The 14,381-nt window shown below is 41.0% G+C and overlaps 1 protein-coding gene across 2 annotated transcripts in view; it reads right to left on the bottom strand.

The window, feature by feature from the left end:
* Window positions 1–14,381, bottom strand: part of adka (adenosine kinase a) — a 220,702-nt gene that overhangs the window by 111,485 nt on the left and 94,836 nt on the right. For both annotated transcript variants that reach the window (XM_062995561.1, XM_062995562.1), the window contains exon 6: window positions 10,189–10,297. In XM_062995561.1, the coding sequence (XP_062851631.1) occupies window positions 10,189–10,297 (109 nt within the window). The remainder of the gene's footprint in view (window positions 1–10,188; window positions 10,298–14,381) is intronic.

The raw sequence follows: 14,381 nt of genomic DNA on the forward strand, positions 1-14,381 counted from the left end.
CACACGTATATGAACTTGAGTGATTCCCATTCTTAATCCATAGGGTTTAATATGATGTCGGCCCACGCTTTACAGCTATAACAGCTTCAACTCTTCTGGGAAGGCTTTCCACAAGGCTTAGGAGTGTGTTTATGGGAATTTTTGACCATTCTTCCAGAAGTGCATTTGTGAGGTCAGACACTGATGTTGGACGAGAAGGCCTGGCTCGCAGTCTCCGCTCTAATTCATCCCAAAGGTGTTCTATCGGGTTGAGGTCAGGACTCTGTGCAGGCCAGTCAAGTTCTTCCACACCAAACTGGCTCATCCACGTCTTTATGGAGCTTGTGCTTTGTGCACTGGTGCACAGTCATGTTGGAACAGGAAGGGACCATCCCCAAAGCTCTTGGTATGCTGAAAGCAAAGAGTTCCTTTCACTGGAACTAAGGGGCCGAGCCCAACTCCTGAGAAACACCCCCACACCATAATCCCCCCTCCACCAAACTTTACACTCGGCACAATGTAGTCAGACAGGTACCGTTCTCCTGGCAACCGCCAAACCCAGACTCGTCCATCGAATTGCTAGACGGAGAAGCGTGATTCGTCACGTCTCAACTGCTCTAGAGTCCAGTGGTGGCGTGCTTTACACCCCTGCATCCGACGCTTTGCATTGCGCTTGGTGACATAAGGCTTGGATGCAGCTGCTCGGCCATGGAAACCCGTTCCATGAAGCTCTCTACATACTGTTCTTGAGCTAATCTGAAGGCCACATGAAGTTTGGAGGTCTGTAGCGACAAATTGACTACGCTTAATCGGGAGAAAATGGGAATACAGAATACAGTTCAAAATAAAGTGCGCAAACTGGAACGGAACTGAAACCGGTTCCTGTTAGAGATCCTCAGTGCAGGACTGACAACAAAAATCCTGGTCCTACCTGCTGTAGAGTACACAAAATAATATTATTCGTGTAATAATAATAATAACAATAATAATGTCATAAGAAAGCCTTCAAACAATAATACCATCCACAAAACACCTGAAAACAATGCTAATGCTAATGAGAAACAAGTTCAGATTTTAGTTCTGAGCCGCCTGGATTTAGAAAGTAAAGAATACAGTACAGCCACCAGCATGCAGGAGCTGTTTAAAGGCTCGGTTCACCTCGGGTAAACTCACAGTTTGATTGGAACGTTTTTCCCCTCCAAACAGTCTCGCATTCATTTGGCTCGGAACCAACTTACATTAAAAATTTACTCAACCGACTATAAATAGCTGCAGCGAGTCCTCACGCTGATCCACGCAGCTGTGTGAGGCTCTTAAAAATGTACAATTTAAACCATTTTCTCTTCCCATACTCTTCAATACCCGACCTCAATACGCCATATCTACTTCTATACCTTTATATTTGTGAGTATAATATATACTGTCATAAAACAGCTTGTTACAGCCTGTAAGAAGCCAATTAGCCAGCAGTAGTGCATTAAATTATAGCTTAAATATAAATATTTATACCTCAGAAGATTCAATGATGTCTGGACAAACTGCCTTCCAGCATAAAGTGCCAATTGAGTAGCAAGCTTTTTAAAGAGACCACTGTTCCATACAGCTTGCTTAGGAATGGCTGTAGCTTAATCTAGTCAAACTAGACCTGTTTATATGGGCACAAAAGTCCAAGTCTATCTATCTGTCCGTCCGTCTATCTGTCTGTCTATCTATCTATCTATCTATCTGTCTGTCTGTCTGTCTGTCTGTCTGTCTGTCTGTCAATCAACCAATTAATCTGTCTGTCTGTCTGTCTGTCTGTCTGTCTATCTATCTATCTATCTATCTATCTGTCTATGTCTATCTGTCTGTCTGTCAATCAGTCTATCTATCCATCCATCCATCCATCCATCCATCCATCCACCCATCTATCAGCTGCACGTTGATAAACTCGACTTGACTGTACTGCTCATTCAGGATCTTCTCTTTGCTTTCACACAGACCAAGTGCCAAATCTATTAAAGCACAGTGAAGAGCACTTCCTACTTTACACTAATAATCATTTCCTGTAAGGCTGAAATGCTTTAAAAACCAATCCAGAGTCCTTTAGCCCAGAGTGAAGTGCTTTAACTCATCAGATTCATAAAATATGATTAATAGCCGGACAGAAGTCAGCACTCCAGTGTATTCATCTACCAGACATAAGGAGAAGACGTGAGGGCGGAATAATGCAGAGAGCAAGTGAAGGTCAATACGGCTAACAGCTGGACATTAGCGTGATACAGAGAGGCTGGGTGCCGACAGACAGGCTGGTGCCAGGATCTGGGACAGTTCCACGCAAGAGGAAGTCACTTACATAACCTCGCTTCTGAACTACTAACTAAATTCCACCCCCCCCACACATACACACACAAAGACACACAACACACACACCACACTCTCTAAAATCTTCTCTCAGGACTTCTGACAGGACAAAACTGTTTATTCCAGTCCAGTCTGTTTCGCTTTTATTATTCATTAAACCGAAAGGGATTTAAGCCTGACCCCAGACGGACCCTTCCCAAAATGGAAAGGATCTGGGAAAGAGGATCAGGGCTGCTTCATGCTACTGTTTATACAATCGTAGATCCATGGACGGCTTAAGAGTTCGGACTCTTCTTCAAGAGCAATAACAGGGTTAGTTTTGGGCTGTTCTTAGACACACCCATTTCCTCACAAAATACATAGAACATAGTTCTGGTGAAGGTGACTCTGAGGTTAATATTAACACTTTACCTATGTGCCTACAGACCCCAGCAGCATTCTGTATCAGGAGTTAATGTTCTGATTAGTGGTACTTCTTAAGCGATGGGTTGCCAGATGCTGGACTCAAAGTGTCCACTTTAGAACCACCAGGGTTATTTCAGGGGCATGCATGTGGCAAAATGTTATCATGACAATGCTGGAGCAACACCGGTTGCTTTGAATGACTATAAAGGCTATAATAACCGGAAATAAACAGCGCAGTGGTTTCTTGAGACTACTGGCACAAATTATGAGGTTGTTTTAATATACTGTATATAACCATGAATTTGTGGTCTAAGGGGAAGGTTTGGTGAATCCACGAATTTGTTGCTATTCTTCCCCTTAAAACCAACTTGTTTGTGTTATTTTTGCTCATCTGAAGCAACGTGACTGTACGAGTTTACACTTCTGTCCATTTCTGATATATATCTGATCATCAGTAGCTCTAACCAGGGGGAGAGCATGAACAAAAAGAGCCAGGAACAGAATCAGAAGATTTCTGCAGCACACACAAGCACGTCAGGCTTCTTCTTATTACACAGTCGATTCACATTATTCTGACCAGTTCCTACTTTCGACAGCGGCAGCACGTCACTCATGAAGGAAGTCATGTTTCGTGAGCTGGCTGGGTGGGTAGGTGTAAGATAGGCTGTCTGCAAATATATCCCTCGTTGCTGTCATGAGTGAACGTACCATGGGTAAAACTGTCTTCCCTGGGGCGGATGGGATCTTCCAGCAAGACAATGTCACACCTCTAGAAATGTCCAAGACTTCCAAGTACTACCCTGACTCCCTAACTCCCCAGAACCCAGATGAGCATCTATGGGAGCACCTTGATCGTCGTGTTCACCCTCCAGCAGCTGTGGGATACACTGTGGTCAGCATGGATCCAGATACCTGTGACAATCTAACAGGACCTCACTGAGTCACTCCCAGCCCGTCTAGCTGCTGTCCGTGCTGCACACGGCAGTTACTCTGGATATTAACAGGTGGTCATAATAATGTGACGACAGTGTATTATTATTTAAATCAGCTGATGTGTTGCAATTGTATCATATACTGTTGAAAACATCAGTGTGTTGGTACCCAGTGAATTGAACTTGAACGCTGTTGATACATGTGAACCCTATTTTACTGTGAAATAGTGCGACATCTTTACTGATAAACTCCATAACCGGATAATCTACTCTCAAACAGTTGTAGCCTAGTGGTTAAGGTACTGGAATAGTAATAGAAAGGTCGCTGGTTCAAGCCCCACCACTGCCAGGTTGCCACTGTTGGGCCCCTTAACTCTCAATTGCTTAGTTAGTAAACTGTCATAGTACTGTCGCATAAGTCGCTGCAGATAAAAGCATCTGCTAAATGCAGAATGGAAATGGATCAAACCCCCAGCAGAGAATGCAGTAAACATGTCGAGAGTGGAGACCTGCAGAGCACCTAGAGAAGTCGCCATCACAGCTTTGTTTAGGCTTGCAGAACCAAAACAAGTGAGCCCGCTGGGATGCCCGGCGCTCGGATCCTAGCTGAAATCTGAGCCGAGGACAAACCAAACTGGGCACTGACACCACAAACTCTCCCCTCACTCTCGAGAGGCCTGTCTAACAAGCTCGGTGGAAAGCCGGGCCCGACTGAACGGGGACGGCGCTTTCAATAAACATCGGAATGCGTCCGTTCTGTCGCTCGCTTTGTTGTCGGACTTTACGAGCCGCTCCGAACGGAATCTCGGGCGTTCAGTACGTCAGCGCGTACGACAACGACGGGACGAGCTGAGACAGCACCATCAGGACATTTTCCCATGAACGCCCCACTTCATTCAGCCAAGGTGCGAAACACAAAGGAGACGAACGCAGCCCGGCTACTTTTCATTCCCGTAGCCTGAGGCTCTCTATTCAGCGAGGAGCGACGTGGTGAAAGTCCTTTAATCAGGGCTGAAAATGATTAGAGTGTCACGTTACACCGCTCGCCGAATTGACTGATTCCCGTGGCGAGGTTAATCACAGGCCTTTATTAGAGGGATCCACAAACGGCCGTCCAGCCTGGTGCAGACGGAACGCTCTTCTGGTGCTGAATGAAGCTGTACAAGTACTGACCTGCACGCCGCATCATTCCAGTCGCATTTGGAACGGCTCATTAACAGTCCAGTGTAATAGGGTTGCACTTCACACCAATCTTGATTACGGGTGATTACGAGCAACAGTTTGTGGCATGTCCGCCAATAAACGGCTCATTTTGGAGCGATACGGACCGGCAGACTGCTGGAGCTTCTGTTGGTTGATATTTTAAGGTCGGTCAGCAGAGCACGCACCTTAAATAAAACTGCTCAGCCCAGTCAGTGACCTTCACAGAATGTGTGGCATCTTTCCTCTGACCCATATACAGTGTATCACAAAAGTGAGTACACCCCTCACATTTCTGCAGATATTTAAGTATATCTTTTCATGGGACAACACTGACAAAATGACACTTTGACACAATGAAAAGTAGTCTGTGTGCAGCTTATATAACAGTGTAAATTTATTCTTCCCTCAAAATAACTCAATATACAGCCATTAATGTCTAAACCACCGGCAACAAAAGTGAGTACACCCCTAAGAGACTACACCCCTAAATGTCCAAATTGAGCACTGCTTGTCATTTTCCCTCCAAAATGTCATGTGATTTGTTAGTGTTACTAGGTCTCAGGTGTGCATAGGGAGCAGGTGTGTTCAAATTAGTAGTACAGCTCTCACACTCTCTCATACTGGTCACTGAAAGTTCCAACATGGCACCTCATGGCAAAGAACTCTCTGAGGATCTTAAAAGACGAATTGTTGCGCTACATGAAGATGGCCAAGGCTACAAGAAGATTGCCAACACCCTGAAACTGAGCTGCAGCACAGTGGCCAAGATCATCCAGCGTTTTAAAAGAGCAGGGTCCACTCAGAACAGACCTTGCGTTGGTCGTCCAAAGAAGCTGAGTGCACGTGCTCAGCGTCACATCCAACTGCTGTCTTTGAAAGATAGGCGCAGGAGTGCTGTCAGCATTGCTGCAGAGATTGAAAAGGTGGGGGGTCAGCCTGTCAGTGCTCAGACCATACGCCGCACACTACATCAAATCGGTCTGCATGGCTGTCACCCCAGAAGGAAGCCTCTTCTGAAGTCTCTACACAAGAAAGCCCGCAAACAGTTTGCTGAAGACATGTCAACAAAGGACATGGATTACTGGAACCATGTCCTATGGTCTGATGAGACCAAGATTAATTTGTTTGGTTCAGATGGTCTCAAGCATGTGTGGCAGCAATCAGGTGAGGAGTACAAAGATAAGTGTGTCATGCCTACAGTCAAGCATGGTGGTGGGAATGCCATGGTCTGGGGCTGCATGAGTGCAGCAGGTGTTGGGGAGTTACATTTCATTGAGGGACACATGAACTCCAATATGTACTGTGAAATACTGAAGCAGAGCATGATCCCCTCCCTCCGGAAACTGGGTCGCAGGGCAGTGTTCCAGCATGATAATGACCCCAAACACACCTCTAAGACGACCACTGCTTTATTGAAGAGGCTGAGGGTAAAGGTGATGGACTGGCCAAGCATGTCTCCAGACCTAAACCCAATAGAACATCTTTGGGGCATCCTCAAGCGGAAGGTGGAGGAGCGCAAAGTCTTGAATATCCGCCAGCTCCGTGATGTCGTCATGGAGGAGTGGAAAAGCATTCCAGTGGCAACCTGTGAAGCTCTGGTAAACTCCATGCCCAGGAGAGTTAAGGCAGTTCTGGGAAATAATGGTGGCCACACAAAATATTGACACTTCAGGAACTTTCACTAAGGGGTGTACTCACTTTTGTTGCCGGTGGTTTAGACATTAATGGCTGTATATCGAGTTGTTTTGAGGGAGGAATAAATTTACACTGTTATATAAGCTGCACACAGACTACTTATCATTGTGTCAAAGTGTAATTTTGTCAGTGTTGTCCCATGAAAACATATACTTAAATATCTGCAGAAATGTGAGGGGTGTACTCACTTTTGTGATACACTGTAAGTAAACTGGTTTGACTGAGAGGTCAGTCAGAGAGAGGAGCTTCTGCAGCCAAGCCAACCTTTCGGTGGTCAAATTTACCACAAACATGAGCATTTATTTATTATCTTTAGATCACTGGCACCAGAAAAATTTGCTAAAATACTAAATCAAAATGCCAAAAAAGCTCCATTTACTATACACCAATCAGGCATAACATTATGACCACCTCATTGTTTCTACACTCACTGTCCATGTTATCAGCTCCACTTACCATATAGAAGCACTTCGTAGTTCTACAATTACTGACTGTAGTCCATCTGTTTCTCTGCTTGCTTTGTTACCTCCCTTTCTTGCTGTTCTTCAATGGTCAGGACCCCCACAGGACCACCACAGAGCAGGTATTATTTAGGTGGTGGATCATTCTCAGCACTGCAGTGACACTGACATGGTGGTGGTGTGTTAGTGTGTGTTGTGCTGGTATGAGTGGATCAGACACAGCAGCGCTGATGGAGTTTTTAAACACCTCACTGTCACTGCTGGACTGACAATAGTCCACCTACCAAATAAATCCAGCCAACAGCGCCCCGTGGGCAGCGTCCTGTGACCACTGATGAAGGTCTAGAAGATGACCAACTCAAACAGCAGCAATAGATGAGCGATCGTCTCTGACTTTACATCTACAAGGTGGACCAACTAGGTAGGAGTGTCTAATAGAGTGGACAGTGAGTGGACACGGTGTTTAAAAAGTCCAGGAGCGCTGCTGTGTCTGATCCACTCATACCAGCACAACACACACTAACACACCACCACCATGTCAGTGTCACTACAGTGCTGAGAATGATCCACCACCTAAATAATACCTGCTCTGTGGTGGTCCTGTGGGGGTCCTGACCATTGAAGAACAGGGTGAAAGCAGGTTAAAAAGTATGCAGAGAAACAGATGGACTACAGTCAGTAATTGTAGAACAAAGTGCTTCTATATGGTAAGTGGAGCTGATAAAATGGACAGTGAGTGTAGAAACAAGGAGGTGGTTTTAATGTTATGTTATCTGTTAAATGAGAGAGTGCCATTAAATTGCATTTAAACATGTACAAATATAAACAAGAACAACAATCCTGATTTAGAACTGTACACCACTTGAAATGTACTTAATACGCCGTGTATCACCACCACAAGTCAATTTCCATTCAGATCACATTCATCATCTCACAAACGCACTTATCCAGAATAATCTCCAACAAGTGCAAACCGCTGAAGGCACAATGATGCAAAATACCTGAAGATTCTGTAAGTTTTTATTACCTGATGGAATAAAATCTGATCCTGGTTTATACAAGAGAAAAAACGACATCAAATTTTAATTCTCACTGAGGACCGAACCAAGTGCAGCAATATAACAGAGAAATGTAGAAAATAAGAAAGAGAAAGAAACTTTGTGTAAGAAAGTAAAACACTGAACCGTACAGACTAAAGTTTGAAGTTCTTTAGACTACTTAGAAGTCAGATGACTGAAGCTCAAACTGACTTGCCAAACCTATTAAAGATATTTTATGAAACGTACTAAAACACGACACGTGTGCACAGAAACACAGACAATTCATAAAAAGTTACAATAATAGAAATAGAACTTAAATTTGTTAAAAACGTCCTTAAATGCATCATGAAAATGAGTTAATTAATGCCTCATTTCATTTAGACACGCATCTTTAAACATTATTATTGTTGTCGTTATTATTATTACCATTATTATAATTATTATTGTTATTATTATTATCATTATTGCTGTAATTATAATAATAATAATTATTACTATCATTATTATTATTGTTATTGGTACTATCATTATTATTGTTATCATTATTATAATTATTATTGTAATTATTATTATCCATATTGTTATTATTATCATTATTGTTATTGTATAATTATTATTGTTACTATTATAATTATTATTAATATTATAATTATAATATTATTTATTATTATCAATATTGTTTATTATTAAAATAATCATTATTATTATAATTATTGTTATAATTAATACTATTATTATTATTATTATTAATACCACTATTGCTATTATTATTAATATAAGCATTATTATTATTATTATTAATTATTAATTATTATTATTGTTAATATTATGGTTATTAATATAATTATTATTAATATCAATATTGTTATTATTATTATTAATATTATTAATACCAATATTGTTATTATTATTATTATTATTAATACCAATATTATTATTAATATTATTATTAATACCAATATTGTTATTATTATTATTATTATTATTAATAATACCAATATTGTTATTATTATTATTGTTATTAATAATACCAATATTGTTATTATTATTATTAATACCAATGTTATTACTATTATCATTATTATTATTATTATTACCAATATTGTTATTATTATTATTATTAATACCAATGTTGTTGTTATTATTATTATTATTATTACCAATATTGTTATTATTATTATTATTAATACCAATGTTGTTGTTATTATTATTATAATTATTATTATTACCAATATTGTTATTATTATTATTATTAATACCAATGTTGTTATTATTATTATTATTACCAATATTGTTATTATTATTATCAAGGATTTTTTTCTTTTGATTCCACGTGACTCGAGACTAATTGCTGAAATCATAAAATAAAACTCAACATTTAAATAAATAAATAAATAAATTAGTGGAATCCTAGTTGGTAGAGATGTGCGTTACCAATCAGAAGGTTGTGGGTTTGATTGCCGACACTGCCATGCAGCCACTGTTGGGCTCTAGATCAAGGCCCCTAACTCTAACAGCTCCAGGGGTCCCGTACTGTGTTTTGACCCCAGTCTCCAAACAACCGGGATATGTGGAAAAGGAATTGCTTTGTACTGCACACGTGTGTACGTTTATATGATAAATAAAAGTACTCCATCCACCCTAAATTAATATTATTATCAAGCTAACTTGGGTAAATGTGTGCTAGATTAGATGTGTTGGTAAGGAAATCTAGCTCAGCTACATCCAAGTATTTTGAAATCACACCCACATCATGTAAACATGTTCAGTTTTATATAGATAGTTATAAACACACACTTACCTGTTCCAACACACAAAACACTGAGATTTGAAGTCATTTGATCATTGACTGGTAGGACCTGGCAGTAAATGAACAGTAGCAACTTGGTGTTGGTGGTGATTGAATCGGCAACCTTCTGATCTGAGCTACTGAGTCACCAGTGACCTATATACCCCTGTATACCACTATATACCACTATATAAAGCAAGCATCTCATCCAACAGGTCATTCACTTTCTGTTACTAATACTACTTATCTCTCTTTCTCTGTTGGAGTCAACGTCTGGACTCTAGCTTGCCATTTTAAGGCCTGTAGTACAGAGATACCTCCAGAAATGTACATGTACTTACGGCAATGTAGTAGACACGAGCTTTTTCTACCAGCTTCCAGTTCTCCTCTAGGTCCAAATGTTTGTCTTTCTTATAGCAGTTCGCTGCTGCCAGATTAGCAACCAGAGACCTACAAGGAAAAAAAAATATTCACTATTCATTTTCATAGTCACATTTACAGTAGACAGAATGTTGGCACATTTTGGTGCAGCTTCTTACACACGTGTCCTTGTGTTTCTTCTCTGTGTTTAAATGGTAAATTCAGCAGAAGTGCAGCATGAAGTCGTTTGGCTGGTGGTTAAATCCTCTTGCTAATTGTGAATGACTTTCTACAGTTCAAGCTCAAGCTGTAAAATCACTTGTGTGTAATACAGCTGGCTTACAAACTGCTGGATGGAGGATGAGTGGAAAACCGCCTGATTAAGTCATGTGTGTTTGTACTGAAGCAGTGTTATGTCATCAATAATCAACATGAGTAAGTTAATAACGGTTTATATTGTGTAACGTCATGACAGTTTATGCAGTCTGCTTATTTTGGCTGTTCCGAGATAACTGGATGACTGTACACTGATCAGCCATAACATTAAAACCACCTCTCCTTGTTTCTACACTCAATGTCCATTTTATCGGCTTCAATTACATTTACATTTTCAGCATTTAGCCGAAGCTTTTTTCCAAAGCGACTTACACAGTGAGCACGATGAGCAATTGAGGGTTAAGGGCCTTGCTCAGGGACCCAACAGTGGCAACTTGGTGGCGGGGCTTGAACCAGCAACCTTCTGTTTACTAGTCCAGTACCTTAACCACTGAGCTATCACTGCCCTACAACGTCTATATACCTTTTTAGCCTGCTTTTACCCTGTTCTTCAATGGTCAGGACCCCCACAAGACCGCCACAGAGCAGGTATTATTTAGGTGGTGGATCATTCTCAGCACTGCAGTGACACTGACATGGTGGTGGTGTGTTAGTGTGTGTTGTGCTGGTATGAGTGGATCAGACACAGCAGCGCTGCTGGAGTTTTTAAATATCGTGTCCACTCTATTAGACACTCCTACCTAGTTGGTCCACCTTGTAGAAGTAAAGTCAGAGACGATCGGTCATCTATTGCTGCTGTTGCTGGGGCGCTGTTGACTGGATATTTTTGGCTGGTGGACTATTCTCAGTCCAGCAATGACAGTGAGGTGTTGTGTCTGATCCACTCATACCAGCACAACACACACTAACACACCACCACCATGTCAGTGTCACTGCAGTGCACCAGCCTTCAACTGCTTCAGCTGAGATGTGTTACATAAACACCACACAGAGATTCAACTTTATCAAAGTCAGTGTTTATTTGTGGCAATTGAGCGGCACAGTGGCTCGGTGGGTAGCACTGTCGCCTCACAGCAAGAAGGTCCTGGGTTTGATTCCCAGATGAAGTGGTCTGAGTTCTTTCTGTGTGGAGTTTGCATGTTCTCCCCGTGTCTGTGTGGGTTTCCTTTGCGAGCTCCGATTTCATCTTAAAGTCCAAAGACATGTGAGTGCAAGTGAGGTGAACAAAATTGTCCATGACTGTGTTTGACATCAAAACTTGAACTGATGAATCAGTAACCAGTAACTACCATGTCCTGTCATACATGTAACCAAATTGTAACACATGATGTTAAAATCCTAATAAATAAATAAATATTTATGGCAGTAATAAAGAGATGACAAACATATTAACCCAATCAAATGAAAGCCTCCAGACTCATACGTGCACAAGATCAATCTCATCCTGATACTCATGTTAATGTGTTAAGGTCCTGCAGCAGTTCAATACAGTTGAGATCCGAACAGGCCTAAAATACTTGGTGCTTTAAAAAACAGCTGCTCGGTGTCAGCCGTGGCAGAATTAAATATCAGCGCAACACTTTTTCCTCCGCAAATGCTTTACAAGACCTTTTCCCGTAAAGAAATGAACAAACAAATCAATAATGCAGAGAAAGTGTGCAGGTCCGCCGGGACCGCTGGTTCTCCATTAACCTCCTGGTGGTCCTCGCATCAACAAAAACAACTAATTCCACTTCGGAAAGCCACTGCTCTCATTATTCACTTGTTAGCGGGAGGAAGCCGTCCCCGTGGGCTTACCACTGCTCTGAAGTTGCATTACCACGAGAAAAGTGCCGGTAATATATACGCTCTGCACCAGTTACTAGAACAGAATTTGTGCACTTTGCAGGCTGGATGTGGACTTAAGCACTGGACTGGTCTGCTATACAGCTGCTGATGTGTTTAAATACAGTTTTACTGCATTACATGAATATAAAATGTTTTGTTGTACTAGCAATCAAGGTCAGAGTTGCGAAGAGTCCAGTTTCCCTCAGAATCACTTGGTGTAATGCAGTAAGGATGCCAACCTGTCGCAGGGCCTCGGGCAAAACCCTCATCCATCTTTTACCTCAGATATAGTCCATAATGCGTACGTAGATGCTTGACTGGCCGACAACACAGCTGATGGTTCAAACCCTAAATGCCACCAAAATGCATTAAACTTTACATAAACAACACAAGGGAACTATAAAACTTGAACCTGTTGCATAAGTACAACAATTATTCTAGTGGGGTCAGACTTTATTTCTAGATCAAGAGATGAACATGAGTTCTGGAGTAACTTGTCAGTGTGTTAAAAAAAATACATTTTATACATGTATTAAGCTCCACCAGCCAGTTTTAACGCCATGTTTAACACACTTTGCTTACATTCATGACATGACAGGTAGTTACTGATTATTACAGTTCAAGTTTTAATGTCAAACACAGTCATGGACAATTTTGTATCTCCACTTGCACGTCTTTGCAAACCGGAGCTCCCGGAGGAAACCCACACAGACTCGGGGAGAACATGCAAACTCCACACAGAAAGGACCCGGACCAAGCCACCGTGTTGCCCCAGTTAATTGACATCAAACTATTCCGTGACGCCTCATGGCCTTGTGACGCTATCATACTGTAATAGACCATGATTTGGAGGTGGAAAACGTTCCACACTGCATCTTCAGTTGTTCCTGCTTTAGTAAATCGTGACATGTTTCCATTTGTCGTCTGTCTGTATTTGCCATTTTACAATTTTAGGTGCTGATTAGCAAATACAACCAAAATAATGTGACAGTAGATTTAAATTCTCTCCAGTTAGTGTGGAGCAGACACACCTAGTGGACTAAAGTATGTAGACATTCCTCCACATACATATTAAGTTCAGATTTTTAGCCACACCCACTGCTAAAAAATGAATAAAATCAGATAGATAATATAAATTATAGGTGGTCAAGCTTGTGGCAACAGTTTGAGAAAAGCCCTTAAAGACACGGTTTGATTAACTAGTTTGGTGTTAAGGAGCTTCTATGCAGTGTTGCCAGATTGGTCGGATTTTGTTGGAAAAACACTCTTTGGCAGGTGGATCAAATTTTGGCTGGTTTATAATCATTTTGGCGGCTTAAAACATAAATAAAAAAACTATTGCTTTCTAAAGCAGCTGGAATATAAATAGGCCTACCTTCTCCCACCACATCCAACCTGTTGTCAAAAGTTTGATTGACAGGTTTTTCTTTCCAGTCCAAAAGACACGGTTGCCACACCCATCAATACAGTGATTCATATGTTAGACGGCAATGGCATAGGCTAGGCTTTTTTTTGGACTTGTTTCTAGGCTAACGGTTTTGTTAAGCGCTCACAATGCCAAAGTGGGGAAAGTCCGATCATAAATAATGCAGTTTAAAAAATTGGTAGGCTACTTCAAAGACCTGCAAGCGAAAATAATTTATCCTTTATAATTTATAATAACTGATCTGTACATTTTAAAATATTAACTTGTAGATCATGGTGGTTTAACTGGTTTATTATTTTTGAAATGCTGAACATCATCTGCTTATCCTGTGTTGTTTTGGGCGGTTTTTCATGTATTTTGGCGGATTTTGAAAAGGTTTTTGGCTGGAAACCACTGTTGCAATCTGGCAACCTTGCTTCCATGGCTTGTAAAGATCTTGAACCTCAACCCCACTGAAAAACTCTGGGCTGAATTGGATCCTTTGTTTCATAAAAAAAAAAAGTATCAGCAGTGATTGCTCATGACAGCACAATCACTGCATGATTAAAAGCATTACGTAGCCTGGATTGACTGTTATTTTGTGGTTTTCTGAAGTATAAAGACACGTTAAGAAGCACCAAGAAGCAATTTCTCCCAATGTAGTGT

The sequence above is a fragment of the Trichomycterus rosablanca genome, chromosome 5 (genome assembly GCF_030014385.1).
Source record: "Trichomycterus rosablanca isolate fTriRos1 chromosome 5, fTriRos1.hap1, whole genome shotgun sequence".
Taxonomy (NCBI): domain Eukaryota; kingdom Metazoa; phylum Chordata; class Actinopteri; order Siluriformes; family Trichomycteridae; genus Trichomycterus; species Trichomycterus rosablanca.